This window comes from Cygnus atratus, chromosome 4, assembly GCF_013377495.2.
Source record: "Cygnus atratus isolate AKBS03 ecotype Queensland, Australia chromosome 4, CAtr_DNAZoo_HiC_assembly, whole genome shotgun sequence".
NCBI classification, from domain to species: domain Eukaryota; kingdom Metazoa; phylum Chordata; class Aves; order Anseriformes; family Anatidae; genus Cygnus; species Cygnus atratus.
In genome coordinates, this window is record NC_066365.1 from 26642602 (window position 1) to 26664244 (window position 21643).

The 21643-nt window shown below is 36.2% G+C and overlaps 1 protein-coding gene across 1 annotated transcript in view; it reads left to right on the top strand.

The window, feature by feature from the left end:
• SH3RF1 (SH3 domain containing ring finger 1) overlaps positions 1–21643 on the top strand; it is an 84859-nt gene that overhangs the window by 45378 nt on the left and 17838 nt on the right. The window contains exons 3-7 of the mRNA XM_035552991.2: positions 1567–1842; positions 3198–3293; positions 10509–10811; positions 13302–13412; positions 20987–21141. Of these exons, the coding sequence (XP_035408884.1) occupies positions 1567–1842; positions 3198–3293; positions 10509–10811; positions 13302–13412; positions 20987–21141 (941 nt within the window). The remainder of the gene's footprint in view (positions 1–1566; positions 1843–3197; positions 3294–10508; positions 10812–13301; positions 13413–20986; positions 21142–21643) is intronic.

Here is a 21643-nt window from a genome sequence, read left to right on the forward strand (position 1 = left end):
GATCATGAAGAAAAGTACTGTTTGCATCAGTCTGAAGATCACCAGATTTTGTGAACAACTGTATGTATAATAATATGTTTTAGTGCCCATCCTGGCTGCTCTAGAATGAGCTGTGGTTGGCCTGTGTTCATATATAAATCATACTCATCTGTACCTTTGTGTGTGTACATATATATATGAATATGATTATCCTTTGACTTTTTGGTATAGAAAGAAAACTATTAAATAGGCTAATCTTTAAGATATTATTTACTTGTTCATGAAATTATTATGATTATAAAGTCATGCACAAAAATTAAAGGTACCAAGAAAAATGGGATTATATTGAAAGACAGAATTTTAAGTGGTAAATATGAAATAAATTATGAAGTACTCTGCCTTCTGACTAATGACACAGACTCTTAAGTGGTAATTCCTTCTGAGAATTTTCTTACGTTGTGTACCTCCTGAGATATTGCGTGTTCTACTTCAGTTTACAATCTGTTGTGGTAGAAAACTTGAGAGGAGAGATGTATCGTGGTATAGACCATGGTGAATAATACTGCCAACGTTGAAATTCATTACAACTTATATTTTCTGTATGGGATTGCATTAAAGATGTAAAATGCTGTGCTGTAGTTGAATATAAATGCTGTCTTTGGTATGGAAAAACTGTCTTGGTAAGGGAAGTTACTGCTGTTTACATCATTAAAGGGTTGAGCTCCCCTCTAAATGCTTAAATTTGGAGAGAGAAGAGTGTTGAAGGAAGAAGCCCTAATACTGGAGTTGTAGAGGCTCACTCTTTAAGGAAGGATGACACTTATTTTGTAATGCTTCTGACATGCATTCAAGAGCAGCACTAATGACCAACAGTTTTAAGTTACTCTAGAGGAATCGGAAGAAAACCCAAGGATACAAACCTTCAACTGGTTTTATTCAGTAATTCTTTTTGCCATGTTTGAAGAATAAATAAATAAAAGGGGTTGTTCCAGGATGAAATCTCTCACCTTTAATCAAGGGAGATTTGTTTTTCAGGCTGGAAAACACCTCCCTTATGTCCTCATGCTCATCATTAATAAGCAAGCAAGACAGGCAGAAAACATGCCCCAAAGGTCGTACACCAAATTTGTTATTCTAATGCTGCATTTTCTTGCAGAATTCTTCTGTCGGCTCTCTCGAGTGGTCAGAATACTTTTCAGTAGTCTGATTTTGTTTCCCAGTAATGTTGTTGTTGTTGTTGTTGTTTTGTTTATTTTTAATATTGAACTGATAAGCTTAGTGGATTTGTATGTAAGGGTTAAAATATAATGCTTTTTATTTTGCTTCTTTGGTGTCTCAATGTTGCAGCATTACTGGAAATCATGAAATTTAGAGGAAAATGATAATTAAGACTGTACAGAACTGAAGCTCTTCCTATATGTTTAGGTAAAAACAGTAGAATTGCTACAGTGAAATAATTTTATTATGTATAATTTTACTAAGAAATTTTATACATCTGTTTGCATGCATAGTCCCCCAAAGAAGGCAATATAACTTCAATTTAGTAATGCTTACCTAATTCTAGCGATCTTTTTTCTTTTTCTTTAGGGTGTACCTCAGTTACCGTGTGCCAAAGCATTGTACAACTATGAGGGAAAAGAACCTGGAGATCTTAAGTTCAGTAAAGGAGACATCATCATTTTGCGTCGACAGGTGGATGAAAATTGGTATCATGGAGAAGTCAATGGCATCCATGGCTTTTTTCCTACCAACTTTGTTCAGATTATTAAACCTTTACCTCAACCTCCGCCTCAGTGCAAAGCACTTTATGACTTTGAAGTAAAAGACAAGGAAGCAGATAAAGACTGTTTACCATTTGCAAAGGTAAAAACTGAATAAAATTAGTATTTTCTTTTAATAATTTCATTCACTTGGATAAGAAATAATAAGACTTCAGTAGTCTCATCTGTGTTTTTAATGGATCTATACAAATATGAAAAGGGTAGATAATTCTGTATGTATTTCTCATTTGTAGATTAGGTTTGCTTTCTTTTTCTTTCTGAATTACATACAATTTCTCTGAGGTTTTATTTTTGAGAATACAGTTTTTCATAATTACAGGAATAGCAGTCTTAACTTCTGAGAAATAACCTATGTTATGAATTAAGTGTTCCATCTTCTAAAGAAATGCTCACTTAAAATTGTCAAAATTGATGCTAATTTTTAGCTTTGTGTTCAGTAAGTGACATTTTTAGACTCCAGACACTAAATACAAAGTACTACTGAATTTTGTTGTTCTGTAATATAATTAATTGCCTTTTGGAAAACATGACATTTCTTCTTACATTGTTGTAATTAATTTTCTATCTTGCAAAGCACAAAATGATACTGAGTTTTAACAAGTATTGGAGCTGTTCCTTTTTTGGTTTGTGATTCTTTAGTTTATGAAATTGCACAAAAATGCTACAAGATAAATGTGAGCTGATCACATTTTTGTACTTATTAAAAAAGGAAAGGATGGGTAAAATTTTAAAAGTGACAAGTTTTATCTCTTTTCCTGAAATTAGGACAAGTGCATATATCAACAGGCAATGTTTTTTTACCACACCTAGCTAATTGGCATTGGCTAGCATGTTTTGGTTAGATTGTTGACTGTTTCTTTTTTTGTTTTTTTTTTGATATACAGTCATTCTTGAGTGGGCATCTGTTTCCACATGCTTTAACTTACCTGTGAAGTAAATGTGTATCTCAGTATAGCAATGTTTAATATGCATATGAAACTTTTTTAGTGTAATGTTCTCAAAATCTTATCTAAAAACAAAAGTTCAATCTGTATCTGAAAGAAGTCATACCACTTACCAGTGTTCTTATGTATTTAAGTTGAAGAGCAACACCTAGGGAAGTTTGAATAATGAGTCAGCTGAGACGTAAAAAAGTTGAGGTTCTGTTGATTAATGACAGGACTTAAAAGTGGGGCTGATAAGAGTACAACAGGCTGAACGTGACAGGAAGTCTGTTATGAAGGACAAAGTCAAATGGCTGAGGTTGGCTATGGACAGTTAGCTGACCTCCAACAAAATTAACTTCAAACCCAAGAGCAGCATTTTTGTGTTACGGAGTGCCTTCTTTGTGGTACTTGTCCACGTACTGCCTTCTCTGATTACCCGTGCATTATGGAGGGAAATTTAATTAGAAGCTTAATTAGAGCTGGGAGACATAATCACTGCATGTTCACACAGGATGATGTTCTGACTGTAATACGCCGAGTGGATGAAAACTGGGCAGAAGGAATGCTGGCTGACAAGATAGGAATATTTCCGATCTCGTATGTTGAGGTGAGTACAGTTGGGCTATCAGTAAGGTTGTGCCTATGGTGTATTTCATCTTCGAAAAGAAAACTCCTGCAGTTACTTGATAGTATTTTTAAAATAATGGTACCGTTGATGCTTCTAAAATAACCTGAGATATAAATAATCTTAGATCTAGAATAATCTAGAATAAGATCTGTGTGCTTAGTTTGGGAAAGTTCATGACCTCAGCAGCTGAACAAGTGATTTTTATTTAGCTATTTGATACGTATTTTCATTAAATGAAATTGGAATGAAAGTACTTGGAGGCAGTCACTGCATTTTCTTGTTAGTACTGTGAGTCACACAGTCAATCACAAACTACACTTAACTACAAAATGAAAGACATCAAGTCTGAGAAATAGTAATTTTTGCACTGTCCCTAATACCTGCCTCTCAAAACCAAATGAGCATAGCTAGAAATTTGGAGAATATAGGCTGTTAAGCAAGCAAAGCATCGAACTTTACATCAAACAGACTGTTAGATAAAATGCTCAGTATATTCCTGGATTTCTCAAATCTGATATGACAACTTGCAGTGAGAGGTAGTGCTTGAGAAAGTTTCCCTCATCTTTTAGAATTTCACATCGAAAACTATTTATGTTCTATATAGAAATAAGTGAGTAAGAACAGAATCTACGGCTACAACAACAGTTACTGTAGTTTGCATTACATAAAGATACAGAGGCTTGGAATAGTGTTTGTCTTTTTCTGCTAGGTATGCTATGGACACATGGTAAGATGGACTTCTTGTGCTGAAGAGATTTTATTTAAATAAATGAAACAAAGATGAAAGGAAGTATTTTCACAGTAGAAGTGGGATGAGAAATACCTGCTTCAGGTCACAGGAGAAATGTGTAACCATACTAAGCATTAAGTCAGGTGTTCGATTCCTGAATGCCCTGGTGAGATGGGAACTTTTTTTAAAAAAAAGTTTTCAAACAGTATAGAAAGTTCTTTTTTTTTTTTCAAAAAGGATAGATATGTGTAATCATTTTTATACGCTGATTTAAAGGTCTCTGTACTTGGGGATAGAAAATTCTATCCAACTTAAAAATAAACATAATAGTTATAATAATAAAACACACACAAAAACATAAATGTTTCAACGTATTCAGTCCAACTCTGTCTTCAGTTTAAGAAGCTTTCAAAAGCTGATTTAAGATGTTTTTGCCCCTGGCTATAAATTTCTATCTCCTTGCAGTTAACTGCCCCTTCAATTCAGACAGTACAGCATTTTCCTGGTGCTTCTTTTAAATAAATCACTTAACTTAGCCAAGTCAGAAAAAAAATCCTTCCCTAGGGCTGCCACTTGGGCTAACTATTAGCTCACAACTCAGTTTAGATTTCTATAAAAGTTTGCAAAATGGAGATTTCCTATTAAAAACACACAATTTAAGTTAAAATGATAGTCGCAAAGTGTATTTCACTGTTGAAATTTTAAGACAAATTCCATCAACTAAGAAAATTTATCTTCAACAAACCCTTTTAGAGTAGGCATGAACACTTATACACATTTTCAAATTCCCAATAACACAGTGTGGGAAATCTAGAGAAATAAATATACCAAAAGGGATACTTCAGATTAGATAAGTGTTTTTTTTTCCCAGCGTATACTGAACTGAAACGCTTGCTGTAGTGAAGAGCAGTGAGATATACCAAGAACTATATGAATTTTGAAATGTTTGTTTTCTGAGATTATATAACTATTGTCCTTGAAAATAGACAGTTGATGTAAACAATTAAACCATTCATAGACACTAAACAATTAAATCGCTAAAGACACTAAAAACTGAAGTAATTCATATTTTTTAGGTATTCCAGTATGGTATTTTTAGTTATATTTTGCAACCCTGTAACTGTTACCTGTTTTTGTCATAATGACAGTTGCATCTTTGCCCTGTGCATGTCAGTCCACTAATTTTGTTTGTGTTGTTGCTTTTTAATGTCAGACAGTAGCTGCATTTACTGAAGATTTTAATGTCTGAAGTCATTAACTTTAAAACGAGGACAGCCTGTTCTGTTTATTCTGTAGTATGTATGTCTGATAGTTAAAATGTTTCTTGTACTGTGAGGTCACAGAGTAAAACTTTAGGTATGTTGAAGTCCATGAAAAATTCTAAATGACTATATTTGAGGGCAACTTTTTACCTGGAGGAATATTTTAATCATTGCAGTGATTGCCAGTCTATTCTTTTAGATCACTTTATTATATTTGTGATAGTAATAAAAGCTAGGACTGAAAACATTTTGAGAAATATCTTAATAGTGATTGCATTAAAAGTATAATTTGTTAACTGACTCACAGACCATTATGTCTTTATCTGTAGACACATGGCACAGTGAAATAATTGCTTCTCTCTGCAAGTGAAAAATAAATTATGCAAAACGTTGAAAAAATATTTTCTATGAGGGAAAACTGCTAAAACAAACAAAAAAGCTTTTTAGCTTTATTAGAGCAAGTCCTGATTAATATTATCTAAATTACTAGGCTTGACTGATGGAATTTCAACACATTTGCATTAAAAGTGAGTCAGCCAAGTTCTTGCACAGTGACAAAAGTAAATGCAGGGAGTACAGAAACTGTACAATTCATTTCATGACTCGTTTATCTCTTAACAAAAAACAAGAACTGAACAGATTTTTTCAAAATAGAATGCAGCTTGGGGTAGAATATAAATTTCTTAGAACCGCAAATTTGACACTGATGTGGTTTAACACTTAGTAAACACACTCAAAATCTAAAACCTATTTGAATTGTTGCAAGTCATTCAGCACTCTTAACAACTAGAAAAATATGAACATCCAGAATTGAAAAATGAAAGACTAGGTAATAGAAATCACTTTTCAATCAAAATGTCAGTAGAAAAGAATGACAGCTCTTGTTTTTCAAAGTTAATGTGAACAACAAGGAAACATCTTTTTATTAATCCGTGTCCCCTAGTTTTATTTGCAACCAATCTTTCAGAAATATAGGGAAGTATTTTCTTCCGTATCTTGAATGCTCATCGTTGTAGATTTTTAAGTTCATTGTCAGTTTATGCTGCTGTATCCATCAGTTAATGTGACATTTTCATCAATGGGAAAATAAGATTTTATGTACCTACTGTGTCAGGGTTTTTTTTTGTTAGCATCTCCTCCAGTACTAAATAAGAGTGTTTGTACTGAAGTACAACACTCCAGTAGTATTAGATTATGTGAGCTAATTTTAAGCACTTTTGTAGCAATAATAACTCGGAAGAGTAAGATTAAGCCTTTTATGAAAACTTTTCTTTTTGGCTGTTTTGCCTGCCCACACTTTAAAAACAGAAAAATATGCAGAAAGTTAATATTTTATATTATGCTTGAAAACAGATTGTTAGTTTTGAGTAAAAAAATCATAGTCTAATTCATGCTATATCTGAATGTGATAATATCAATGTTGTCATCTAATGACAATTTCAGACTGTCGCAGTTTTGATTAATTTCCCAAACAAAAACGGCAATACAGAAGTACTGAGTTTGTTTCATAAATTAAAGTAGATGCAGCTGTGCTCAGGATCTGTTCAGGTTTTGCAAAACCTGATGCTTCTGATGGTTTATATTTGTTCTGAAACCTTAACTGCAAAGCTGAATTTAGGTTTCTAAGCTATCACCTGTCCTCCAGGATGATGCTTAGCAAGAACAGTAATGTCAAATAAGGGCAATGTTTGCCTAAGTTCCGATTACAATCTGCTCCTTTGTTTCAAAATACAAAGGTAAAAGTCAAATGCAGTCTAGGAATTGGTATTTGACTAATAATAGTGTTGGTGATGTGGAAAAATAGCTCCTTGATGTATGATGATGGAATAAAATTTCATAAATAAAAATTTTGGATAAAGATGAATAGAAAGATTATTTGGGGGAGAAGGTAGTGTTTTCATTTAATTTCAGAAAGTGATGATATTTGAATTCCATCTGTCTCTATGTGAGTGAAAAATGCCAGAATGCATTTGCTAAATAAGTGCAGTAAAGCACAACGATAAGGGGCTTGGAAGTAGGTCTTTCATGGTAGTCTAGTTGGTAATTTCTCCAGACAGCTGCAAGCAGGCGGAAGGCTGCCTGTTGGCCTAGACCCCTCAAGGAGCACCGAGCTGACTCCATGTTGTTCCCATTTGGGAAGTTGGTCTATTTCCTGGGTTTCTATGGGGAGGAGAATTGGGTTTCAGGCTATCTGATACAGCAAAAAAATAAAAAATAAAAAGTTCATTAAAAAAAAAAGAATAAAAATATGTGAAGGTAAAAGTTAAAGAAGCTTCAGTTCAGATGTGTTTGTTCAGGAAAACCTCTGACACAGAAAATATGGAAATAGATAAAGGGACGTTTGTGCAGAAAGGAATGCTGTATTCAGACACTTCATAGCAGGAATGGCGTGCATTACCATCATGACCTGGAGTGGTGGCTAGCCATTTATTTGGAAAATGCATGCAAGTTCTTAATTTCTTAATGAAGAGCTGAAGTGCACTCTGCGAAATACTGTTCAATACTCCTGTCCTTGGGTTGTTTCTGCAAAAAGGCCAGTCATCAGCTCATGTCCGTGGTTAGGTTGCATGCTACTGTCTTGTGTGTTTTTTTCCATAAGAAAGCTCAGTACATTGCTTATATTTGAATCAGTCCCATGAGCAAGCCTTAACTTTTCCCTAATATGTTGTTTACCGTATAGAATAATCAGATTCTGCAGGCATTACTAGTTTCAGGAGGTAAACAAACATATTTAGGTTTAACAGCTACGTTGGGGTGCTCTTAGCAGTGTGGCTTTTTTTTCACACTCATGGGAGATCCTTCAGCTTTTCTGGTTAGGTAATTCATACAAGTGAGTACTGTTTTTCTTTCTGTGATCTTACATAATTTGTGAACAGACTGTTAAATTGGTGTTAGAGAGTAGGTAGATAATAACAGAAGTGGTTGTGGCCAGTGTGTAAGACAACGTGGAATGCACAAATTCTCAGGAAGGACATGAAGAATTTCAGTCAGAGTTGGAAAAATAAAATGGCTGCAAGTACAAAATGTATAAAATGATCAGTCTTTGAAAAACCTACCAGTTCTTCCATGGTGAAGGGTAGGATGCTGACAGAATAAGTAGCAGAACAGTCTTTTTTTGGTCATATTTTCTACTTGTTTCATATCCTTCAACTTGCTATTGGTGGTCTGTGTTAAAGTTGCTTTTCACTAGTCTGTCAAAAGTATGTATGCTCTAAATTTAAAATTTAATTAAGAATTAAAAAAAATGATCAATAAATGGTTTTGCAAATTAGTTGGAGAAAGCTGCATGGTGATGCCTTATGTTTTACAAAAATGGTACAAAAATATTTTGTCTGTATGATTCACGTCCAGTGGAAGGAAAATCTTGTGTCTACATTTTTCCTTAGGAATGTTTACTACTGTGATATTGTCCTTCACCATTCTTCCTGGTCTTTTCAGTTGCATTTTAAAGGACCAATAATAAGATGATGATGATTTAGGAAACATTGCTGTATTCTCATCTTCATATCCGTTTCAAAATCCTCCTTTATGTCCCTCTTCCACTGCATTGTATTGTAGGTCCTTTTTCCTCTTTAAGACCTTTCATAATTTAAATTTTCCTGCTTTGATGTCCTAGCAGGTTTTTATGTCAGCTTCTCATTGTTCAATAATTCCTATTTTGATCCTTGTTTGTCTGTTTCTCATGTATGTGTGCAATTTCCTTCCAGATCTCATCATTTAAATAAATGATTCTCAAGTAGTATTTATTTTCTATGTGCGTATATACATATTCTTTATTATTTTGTACCGCTTTATATTATCCACTTGTTACATTTTCTGATCTCTGAGGACAAGTATAAACTGTCAACTTTTCTATGAGACACACTTAGATCAATACTGCATTGATACTGTCACAATTAATAATGTGTAACTTGTGTAGTAAAGTTTTGTTGGGTTAAAATACTTCTTTAAAACTCCTTATGAGCATAGTAGGTGTCTTAAGACTTGTGGAAAAGCGGTTAAGATAAATAGAAGAAATAACATGCTGAAGAATAGAAATACTGTTTCCACAGTCGCTGTTTTCATTCTTTCTTTGTAATATTCTTGAAAAAAGTTTTTTTCCCTTCATAATTGGCTGCAATCATCAAGTAACGGTACTTATAGTTATTGGTACACATTAATTTGTACAGAAAACTGGTGCTGGTGTTACATCAGCTCATGAATAAATGAGAGTTCTGACTATTATTTACAGGAGCTCTAAAATATCAATAAGACTTTTCTGGAAAAAAAAAGTTTTATGAAAAATGTAGGCTTATTTTTCTTCCTCTCTGACTGATTTAGTGAAAGAAGAAAATGTGTGGGATTCCATACTTGATTATCAGAGTGTAAGGATTTGTTTGTATTTTTTATCATGTTGTTATAACAAACCAACAAATAGAAACAGGTCATTTTGAGCGAGAATTCATTAGATATGCTTAAAAAACTATGACCTGTTTTAGGCTCCTAGGCACAAAGATACCGTCTCAGCATTAGAGAGTTCAGAAGCTACAGATTGTTCTAAGCTGAGAATGTATTTCCACAGAGCTGTCAAAGTGTTCCTTTGCTTCTTATACTGTCCTTCGCTTGTAAATCTACTTGTCAGGCAGTGAATAGATATAGCTGGATCTCTAGTCCGTCCTACTACATTAAATCTGAATTTAGGAAGCTTGTTATTTTAATACTGATAATGTTCAATATATATGCATAAATAGTAAGGAATACTAGCAGGAGTGTCTTCAGGAGCCCACATGCAAAGGTTTGGGCTGATGTCATAAACAAGAAAAAAGGCTTAAAATGAAATTAATGTTCAAGAAGTTTTGTAATATAAATTTTTATATTATACGGTCAAAGGGGACCTCTGTGATTTAGTCTGACTTCTTGATAACACAGGCTGTGGATATTGCTGAATTAATCCATGCTTGAACCAGAGTATAGCATCCTTTCTTAACTGAAATTTTACCTCTCATGGGTAGTCCACCACAAACTGACTCAAAGCATGTTGAGTGGGTAGTTAAAGACTTAACTCTGTAATGACTAATTTTTAGAGTAGGTCAGTATGGCCCATTTTTAAATTGCATGGTTTAAATTTGGCTATAATGAATAAAAGGAAAATATATTTTGGCTGTCTTCAGGTGATTTTTTTCAAAATCAAACTAATTATTAATGTGTAATATTTTCTTGTAGTTTAACACAGCAGCCAAGCAGCTGATAGAATTGGATAAGCCCTCAGGTTCTGCTGTAGACTCTGGAGAAGGTACCTCTGGGGCAGCCCACAACAATTCAGTCCAAAAGCACACCGATACAAAGAAAAACACCAAAAAACGGCACTCTTTTACCTCCCTCACGATGTCCAACAAGTCTTCACAGTCTTCTCAGAATCGCCACTCAATGGAAATCAGTCCTCCTGTCCTCATCAGCTCCAGCAACCCAACTGCAGCAGCCCGCATAAGTGAGCTGACGGGACTTTCTTGTAGTGCCCCTTCTCAGGTAATTTACATGAAATTAAGTATAAATCATATTTGTGTTTTTTTAATAACTATAAAGGCTTCTGATCTTGTCATATTACCCCAAATTATTTGTTACATGTAATTAATACTAACGGACGCTTTCACAAAGCTCATCTTCCAACATGGAGAGCGTTTTAAGGGGGGGGAAAAACACTCCTTAAAAATGCAGATATTTTTGGTCTTGTGAACTTATTTTTACAGTTCTCAATGTCTAAAAAATCAGAAATTGTAAAATTTTAGAATCTAGAGTGACTTTATTTCTTCATTTTCTTGTAAATTGAATACAGTACTGGATATTAATAAAGCATATGCAAATAAAAGGTAAATTCAACATGAAAATTACATACATTCCAGAAATGTACCACATTAATATGATTGTGATAAGTAGAGGTATTTATCTGGCTTCATTTATTTGTTATCTCATGTTTTTTCAAAGCCGTTAATTACAAACTTTAGCAGTTAGTGAACAATTGTTTGGTTCACATAAAGATTAAATTTTGGGAGTAGAGATGGCAATAGAGACGGAGGTGTGGAATTATTTTACATGAACTAGTAAATATGTTTTATTTCCACATCTTGGGGTCTGACTGACATTTATGGAAAAAAGAAAATGATTATGATTAAAAGTGTTTCACATTGGTAGTTCAATATATCTCCAAAGTTTCTGAAACATGAGAAAATAATTTGCTGAAAAAAGGTGAACACTATGATCCAGTGTTGTTTGCATGAGTATCTAACCATAAATTATTTCTAAAGTTACGGACAGTAGAATGCCAGTGATTTTGACCATGAAGCTTATAGCTATGTCAAAAGAGCTCCCATCAAACTACTCACAGAATCACAGAATCGTCTAGGTTGGAAGAGACCTCCAAGATCATCCAGTCCAACCTCTGTCCTAACACTAACAAGACCTCCACTAAACCATATCACTAAGGACTACATCTAAACGTCTTTTAAAGACCTCCAGGGATGGCGACTCAACCACTTCCCTGGGTAGCCCATTCCAATACCTAACAACCCTTTCAGTAAAGAAGTTCTTCCTAATATCCAACCTAAACCTCCCCTGGCGCAACTTCAGCCCATTCCCCCTCGTCCTGCCACCAGGCACGTGGGAGAATAGACCAATCCCCACCTCTCTACAGCCTCCTTTAAGGTACCTATAGAGAGCGATAAGGTCACCCCTGAGTCTCCTCTTCTCCAGGCTAAACAATCCCAGCTCCCTCAGCTGCTCCTCGTAAGACTTGTTCTCCAGACCCCTCACCAGCCTCATCGCCCTTCTCTGGACTCTCTTGAGCACCTCCATGTCCTTCTTGTAGCGAGGGGCCCAAAACTGAACACAGTACTCGAGGTGCGGCCTCACCAGGGCCGAGTACAGGGGGACAATCACCTCCCTAGACCTACTGGCCACACTGCTTCTTATACAAGCCAGGATGCTGTTGGCCTTCTTGGCCACCTGAGCACACTGCTGGCTCATATTCAGCCGACTATCAACCAGTACTCCCAGGTCCTTCTCTGCCAGGCAGCTTTCCAACCACTCATCTCGCAGCCTGTAGTGCTGCTTGGGGTTGTTACGCCCCAGGTGCAGGACCCGGCACTTGGCCTTGTTGAACTTCATACAGTTGACCTCAGCCCATCGGTCCAGCCTATCCAGATCCTCCTGCAGAGACTTCCTACCCTCGAGCAGATCGACACACGCACCTAACTTGGTGTCGACTGCAAACTTACTGAGGGTGCACTCAATCCCCTCATCCAGATCATCGATAAAGATATTAAAGAGGACTGGCCCCAGCACTGAGCCCTGGGGGACTCCACTAGTGACCGGCCTCCAACCAGATTTGACTCCATTCACCACAACTCTTTGGGCCCGGCCATCCAACCAGTTTCTAACCCAACGAAGCGTACGCCAGTCCAAGCCACGAGCAGCCAGTTTCTTGAGGAGAATGTTGTGGGAAATGGTGTCAAAAGCCTTACTGAAGTCAAGGTAGATCACATCCACAGCCTTCCCCTCATCCACTAAGCGTGTCACTTTGTCATAGAAGGAGATCAGGTTCGTCAAGCAGGACCTGCCTTTCATAAACCCATGCTGACTGGGCCTGATCGCCTGGTTGCCCTGTAAGTGCCGCGTGATGACCCTCAAGATAATCTGCTCCATGAGCTTCCCTGGCACTGACGTCAAACTAACAGGCCTATAGTTTCCCGGGTCTACCCTCCGGCCCTTCTTGTAGATGGGCGTCACATTTGCTAGCCTCCAGTCGACTGGGACCTCCCCTGATAGCCAGGACTGCCGATAAATGATGGAAAGCGGCTTGGCCAGCTCCTCTGCTAGTTCTCTCAGTACCCTCGGGTGGATCCCATCCGGCCCCATCGACTTGCGTACATCCAAGTGCTGTAGCAGGTCGCCAACCATTTCCTCGTGGAACTGACCTCAGAACTGACCCTGCTGTTGTGTTGTTTTTTTTTGTTTTGACAGGTTCATATTGGTACTACAGGGCTAATTGTGACTCCACCGCCTAGCAGCCCAGTCACAACAGGGCCTTCATTTACCTTCCCATCGGAAGTTACCTACCAAGCTGCTCTTAGTGTAAGTACCATTTAAGAAAACTCATCCTTTTATCTTTGGTCTGTACTGTCACTTTTCATTCCAGAGATTTCACTGGATTCTTTCGCTGATTTAAGATAACTACTTTATGGTGATCATCTGTGTGATAGACAAGAATATAAACTGAACTACAGAAGAAACATTATTCATAAAATAATGCTTGAATCCTGTGATCCATATCCATTCCTCCATCTTTCCTCTGTGTAGTAAGCACAAGAAACACATATACTTCAAGAACAATAGTTTTTTTCAGCATGAGAAGGAAATAGATTATGTTGGAGGAAGGTTAGGAGAAACAAGCAAGACCTTGAAAAACAAAAACAAACAAAAAAACCAACCCACAACCAAAAAAAATACAAGAACTTAGACCTTGGTTGCCAGGTATTTTTGTCTTCCTTAACTCATTACTAGCAAGATTCTCTGAAATTTCAAAACTGTGCTTTCTTTAAACAAGCTTATTTTAGTTGTGTGTACCCTTGTCAGATAGTGGATGTATCTGACGTGTCTAGGTTGGGTTCTTTGAAATCAATCAGAAAAACTTGCAAATGGTCATCTTTTACAGGAAGGAATACATTGCTCTGTGACTTTTCTTGGACAAAGAAATTGTCTCCAAAAAGTGCAGGATTTCATTCCAAAAACAATGGAAGTTTCTTTTGCTGTGTTTTTGGTGGACGAGCTCTGGAATGTCGTATATCATACTGCAGTTGTCAAAGACTGACCTTAGCTGCAGTCAAGAGCGTGGATGCCAGTTTTCACAGATTTTAAAGGGAACTTCATGAATTCTTAGTTTGATAATATGAATTCTCTAAATTTAATACTTATTTCAAGTCCAAAAATTGCATCCTTAACCTTCAAGGGGCGGCACAGTTAATAATAATTTTCCAGTTAGTCTCCTTTAAATAAAAACTAAAAAGTAAAAAAAAAAAAAAAAAAAAAAAAAAAAGCTTGAGGCTTGATTTGTTTAGGTGTCTAATTATCCTTGCAGTCTTTAAAGCAAGTAAAAAGTGATGCTTACCCTTGCTGCTGAATTTCTCTAGGCTGGTTTTCAACTTTGAGCACTTGAATCATTTTACATAATTGTCTGTAAAATCAAAGGCAGAATTGTCTGCCTTCTGCTATCAATTTTTTGTTGTTTAATTAAAGGCTTAGGTGCGGCTTGGTCACAGCTGAGAGGTTTCATTTTGACCACTTCCTTCGGAACTCTTAAGTTACATTTCTCAGTCCTTCAACTTACGATGCTGTTAGTTTCTGAATTATTTCCAGTACTTCCTTCTGGCATAGTAAGTGCATTCCAGAACTAGGTACAGTACTACACGATCATTTTAAGTGGTGAGAATATTGATAGTGTGACCTTTTCACTTTTATCCCAGTAGTCTGATGGTTTCTGTCTTGAGAATTTCGGTGCATGGACTGAGTGTGGCACCAAGTTTTTGTTCAGCTACATATCCATGATGATCCCACAATTTTTTGTTGTCATTGGTGATACAGTAATTGCTCTCATCCAAGTAAGTATATTTCACCACATATGTTCTTCAGATGGATGAGCCTATTGACAAGTACACAGACAGTATGTTTGTGCTCTGTTTCACTGAGTAATCCCGGTTGTGCTGTAGCAATTCTTCATCCTTTTATTGTTTATCACTCCTTCAGTCTGTGGATCATCTGTGCAATCTTACTGTTAAAGTTATTCTGGAACCAATTAATAATCTCCTTAGACTTGTATTTTAATGTCACAGAATGATTGAGCTTGGAAGGGACCTCTGGAGGTCATCTGGTCCAAACCCCCTGCTCAAGCACGTTGCCCAGGACCATATCCAGACAGATTTTGAAGATCTCCAAGGACTCCTCAACCTCACTGGACAACCTGTTCCAGTGCTCAGTCACCTTCAAAGAGAAAAAAATTTTCCTGATGTTCAGATGGAGCCTTCTATGTTTCAGTTTGTCCCCACTGCTTCTTATCCTGTCACTGGGCACCACCTGGCTTCATCTGTTGCATGCTCCCTTGTATACACTGATAATAAGGTCCCTCCTGAGCCTTCTCTTTAGGTTGAACTGTCCCAGCTGTCTCAGCCTTTTGTCATAAGAGAGATGCACCAGTCCCTTAATTATCTTTGTGGTCCTTTGCTGGACTCTCCTTAGTATGTTTGTGTGTGGCCAGTGCTGAACAGAGGGGCAGGATCACCTCCTGTAACATACAGGCAGTGCTTCTCCTCATGCAGCCCAAGGTACCATTAGCCTTCTTTGCTGCAAGGGCACACTTCTGACTCATGTTCAACTTGGTGTCCACCAGGACCCCCAAATCCTTTTCTTGTATCTGAGGTGTACATCTAATACTGGAAACAATTAGCTGCTTACATACTGGCTCATGTAATCTTTTAGACTTCTTTCATCCTGTCCTTCAGAAAATACCTTCAAGCACTGAGCAAACAAAACAACTGTTGATATCATCTGTGCTGTTAGGCAAAATACAAGTCTAGTTAATGTATTTGCTGCAAACATCAAGTATCGATTTGATTTGTGGCCAAGATACTCAGTTTTGGAGAGGATGAGTTAGGCAGGATTCAAAGCATAATCTCAAAAGTTCTATCAGAAGTTTTTTTTCTTCCTTTTAGTAACAAACAGTTTTGCTTGTTAAGAATCAGTAGTTCTTTCTTTGATGCCAGCATAGAAGAATACTTTATTTTGGTGTTGGTGCAAAGTCATTAAAGCACCTCGGGTGCTTTAGTTGCATAAGCTTGTTCAAAAGCAATCTCACCATCAGTACCCATAGGGAAGAAATTACAGTGCTAAATGCAGCATGGATTGAAACTTTGCCACATGATTGTCCTGTATCCTGGAGTGATACTTTCTCTTTGTGATAACCAGGTTCTTGGTTATGTTTCCAATTAGGCATATAATTCCCATTGAGAATCTGAATTATTCTCTGCCACCCTCTTTAAAAGTCAATAACCTTCTGTACATAATGTTCTGTTTCTTTTTGACTTGTTTTCAGCATGACTAAAATACAAGCTGGTGCTGGCAGCCCAGACTACAGTTAGGTGGTTCCTATGTTCTTTTACTATAGATGATATTAGATGATGCAATTTGTACTCATAGACTGTGAAGTGTGTCTTTAAATTCCCCTTTTTCACTTGCTTCATAAACTCGTTTTAATTTTAGAAATCTGCAAAACAGCTCTGATAAGTCAAGAGAGAAGGTGATGTTCTTTTCTCTCTAGATATTTTTCCCCTCTAGAAATACCCTCCCTGACATCCTCAGCCTTAATGTTAAGCCACAGAACAATTGTGCTGTATGATACAATATACCAGTGGTTAGCTTGAGCCCTTTTGCTTTTGTATTTTTCATTTTTTTTAGGTAAAAGCTCTCGCATTTCTCAAAGCTTATCCCTTTAGCTTTTCTCTTCATCTCTGAGTACTATGCAAATGACAAGAGAGTTGGGATGGAATAGGGAGAGTTTCTCTTTAGCATGAATATGATTTAATTGGATCTTCTTCCTGTCAATCGTTCTGGCATTTATAACACTGTTTAAAGTAACTGTTCTTTGAGAGCAAGCCATTCAATGCTACCTTTTACTTCATGCCAAATTCAGATTAAGGGAGAAGAATCAATAAGAATTAGGAATGATGATGTTTTTTGTCAGATGGCCATATACACCATCTGCTGCTTGTGTCACATAAGCAAATTCTTATTTGCATTGAGAAAACCTGTGATAATTTCTTTAGAAGTTTTATTTTACAGCAGCAGTTCTTTAAACGAGTTCTTTAGCCAGCAGCATGAATTCTTCTTTTGTGTTTTGAGGTTTGATTCTTTGAAATTGAAGAAGCTATGAACTGAGACAAACTTCTCACAGCTGAAGCTTTTGATTGTGATACTATCACTTAGTGTTCTCTGGGACTTCAAACCACAGCTTTGCCCTTAACGGGGGCATTAATTGGTCTTCTCTTCTTGGCTACTGGCATTTTTGAACCTTGTAGGTGCTTGGTATATTTGACGTTCTTTATAAAATATAAATAGCAGATGTCAAGTTCAATAGTTGTTGGGCGAAAATATGCATGTACAATTAAGTCTCATTTACGTTGGAGGAAATTCTTGGATGTAATTTACAAGGCAGTTATCTAATGGAGGAGATCTAGTTGCCGTAGATTTTGCTGAAAAAAATGTTAAAGGAAGTATGTGATTTGAGCTGTGATATGGGAAAAACAGAACTTAAATATACTACAGCAAAGTTAGAGTTGCATTCAAAAGCAGCAGAAGAGAAACAGAATGCATCACCAACAGATAGCTTACCATCCTTTCATTCTGCTTTTTACATCCTCTCAAGAAGTTTTTGGACTGTAGTTGGCCCAGATATCCATATTTCTACTTCTTTAGATTGAATATGTTGACTTTGAAATAGTGTCATGATATGTGCACTTAACTAGCAAAAACAAGTGGTCTGTATTTGGATGGTTTACATTAGCTTACATGCTGAAGGTTCCAAAAAAAAAAAATCCCTGGTTGTTCTAGTCCTGTTTGTTCTCTTGCCTACACACAAAAAAATTACCCTTCTATATTAAAGTATATGAGGTAGTCTGATTTATTAGTAACGAGGCACAAGCTGTGAGGGTTATAGTATACTGATGACTTTTAACTCTCTTTCATGTTGTTCCAGCTGATTCAATAGTGTGAGTAAGTCAGGAGGAGGTTTAAATAAGAACTGTCTGAGTTTTAACCAACAATAATTCAAATTAACTTTTGTAGGTAAGAGGAAGCAGCTGAAAGAAATGATGAGGTTTTGTATGAGAGGCCTGCTCTTGATAACATATATTTATAGTTTAGGAATTTTGTTAAATATGAGCCTTAATTTGTTAGCCCTCAGGGGATTTTGCAAGTCGTGTATTTTTTCCTAGACCTTGTGGGACTGACAGTTAATTAATGTTTTTTCTACTGCTGTGCCTTTTGTTGTTCTTTGCGTGAGCTGATTATTGGTCTTCAGTTGACTGATACAGGAATAAAGGCTAATTATATTTCAACTTAGTGATATGTATGAGTTTCTAGAGCACAGTTATAAGTACTATTTTAAATTTTTACATAAATTAAGTATCAAATTAAGTATAATGTTCCATGTTTCAATTAAAAAACTATCATTGCTTTTCAGAGATACGTTTAAGATGCTGTTTTATGCTGAAAATACATGTCTGAAGAGTAGTTGCAGGAAGTTTCTATTTTTTCCCACTCAACTGCTTGAAATAAAAATACTTTATTTTGATAAGTATATTTTATTAAATGACAGGGGAGTTTGCATATATTTTTTCACAAAATGTTGAATATGGAAACCATCAAAGCTAGCTTGCGCTGTAGAGGTAGATATGTTTCTCAATAGCTACAAAAATGGATACATGCCAGAAAACTTTTTGAAAATTTAGCTACAGCATTTGGGGCTATTTTATTAAGTTGTAGCAGTGCAAACTGAGGAGCAGTTATCTTCTAAAGCGTATCAGGTAGTTTGTTTGGATTTCTAAGTACTTGCCAAGTCTTCTGGAGTTTAATTGGGCTGCGGCTCACTGCAGGTTTCATTACCGTAGTAATAGACACGGGAAGGGGAGCAGAACCTTAATGGAGCAAAATAAAATAGAGCTGGGAAGATGCCTTTATTGCAGCTGAAAAATCTATGTATGTTGTATGATCAGATGAATAAAATACAATGCCCAGTATATATACGTTTAGAAATACAGGAAGTGTGAAATATTGACACCTTGATATTGGGCATGAATAAGTATTTAAAGATTTCCAGCTAACTATCTCTAATGTGAATTTACAGGTTCCCTATGTATAAGGAAATCTAGATTCCTAAAAAAAAAGGGTTTGAATTTGTATTCTATAGACCAGTTGTCTAAAAGGTTCTCACATTTTTTCAGTCTGGATTCATCCAAGGCATTTATTGAAGCTGACTGGGAGAGGGAATTAACTTCTGCTGGAAAGCAGTTGAAAGAGCAATGTTAGTATTTCAGTATGGATGTTTAAGATATTTTTAAAATATTGTTGAATGGATGGGGATCTAGAATATAAAGCAAATGCATATACAATTCTTGTAAATAACTAAGTATGAAAGCTCACAGTTATGCTTCACGAGCAGATCACGTCTGCTTTGTATTGAATACAGTTGATCTGTTTGATTTAAAAAAAAAAAGCATGATTAGAAAAATAAATAAAAAATAACTACTTTGCAATTTACATTGGTATTCATATCTAATTAAGCATAGGAAGTTTGACTGTGAAATTATGCTTACTGTAAGAGATAATCAGTTTTCTCTAGATTTTGTTCCTTTTAATAATTTAGTACTTTACTGTGTCTTGACAATTAAGACTAGTTCAGAGAATCATATTTTTATTAACGCTCTCAAAATACAGTGAGGTAATAATCCCACAGTGCAGAACTCCTTTGCCTAGAGATTTTTGTTTAGAAAAACAACAAACTTTAGAAGTAGGCTGTTTGAGGGGAATTAAAATTACTTCCAATTATATTTTTCCAAAGCAATAATGTAGTGCTGTGCATTTATATGCTGATGTACTGGATGAGCCAGGCAATGCTTCAGTACATTTTGGTAATTTATATTCTTATGTGGGTTTTTTTAGATCTAAAGTGGCATAATTTAGAGTTTTGCTTCAGTATTAAAGGGTTGTTTTAAGTCAAAGATCATGTATGAAATGAATTCTGTTTCACATCTTGAAATGTTTGAGTTTTTTATTTCTTTTTTTTTCCTGTTTGTTGTAACACAATTATTTTTGGAAAGGGGGGAAGAAAAGTTCTCCTTTTGTGAGAGACTTTTCCCAGGAGTGTTGGTACGCGAAGTCCTAAAGAATTGTCTAAGGCTTTATAGAACAGAAGGTAACAATTGCTCCATTGAGCCTCAAAAGGCATAGAATCCTGTAGGCAGGACCCCCCTTAGGATCTGCCTGTAAAGAACTGTGCCTTTTTACTGGGGTGTTTGTTAAAGATTACCAATCTCGATAATACTGAATTTCAAAAGCTAACTCTTTAAACTAGAAGAATAGGCAAAAGTGGTAACAATAGCTCAGTGGCTATGGTCTCATATTGTGCTTGCTTTTTGTTACCCATACATCAAAAGAAAATTTTCCCCAGAAGGGGGTGGTTTTGGGTGCACTACTGCTGAATGGCATATTATGTTTCAGCTTCAGGTTACAAAAACAATCATGTTTTGAAGTACAGTCAGCAGTAGGATGTTAAAATCTACCTCCTGGAAGGCTTCTGCATTTTTTTTTGAGTCCTATCCTAAAGATGTTATAATTAGAAAGAATGCTTTCTGTTTTTCCTCTGCTGAGAAATTGCTTGTCATTTGCGTAATTAGCTGCCAAGACTTCAAGATTTTAAAATGCAAAAAGTGAAATACAAACAAACCTAACTCTCCAGTTATATTTTACCAGTAAGTAATGGAATACTGAACTCTAGCTGATTTTTTTGTTTTTCTTAGCATATCATACTTCTCTTTCAGCCGATTCAACTCATCAAACAATATTGATCATCTGTTGCTATTTTTTTTCCCTCAAAAAATCAGAATATGAATCCCCCACTTCCACCACCACCTCTCTTGTCTGCTGCAATCATTGCATCAGCTTCTTCTGGACCTCAGTCTGCAGGTGTAATACAAAGGCCGACATCAGGATCAGCTGACCAAATGACACATTTACGACCACAAACTCGTCCAAGTGTGTAAGTAAAATCAAAACTTTTTGCCAATCAGAACAATGCAATGAGATCAATAACTTCATTTGTACTTACTTTGTGCCAGCTGGCTATGTTCTGCTAAAATTCCCAGGAAACCACGCGTACAACTTAGAACAAAAACAAGGCATGCATAAAGGTGATATCCTCAAATGGCCTTTGTACTGAGGGTTATTTATGCCTTAAGCAAATATCATCAGCTCTTGCTGTGTATAGGAAACACTCACTTCAAAAATATAAAACGTTTATCGTGTCGAAGATGAATGAATCTTTGAGTCAGTGATGAGGACTGTGTAACTCGCAAGTGGCAAACACAGGAGTGAATTTATTCAATGTTTTCTGTTATGCGTGGAATGAAAAGGCTATTCTCATATGGAATAACTTATGCCAAAACATAGAAATGCTGTATCTCATTTAGACTGTTATATTAGCATGTCATTGTCAGTCTGCTTGTCTGAGATGCGATTGAAATTTGACTGAGGATTCTACA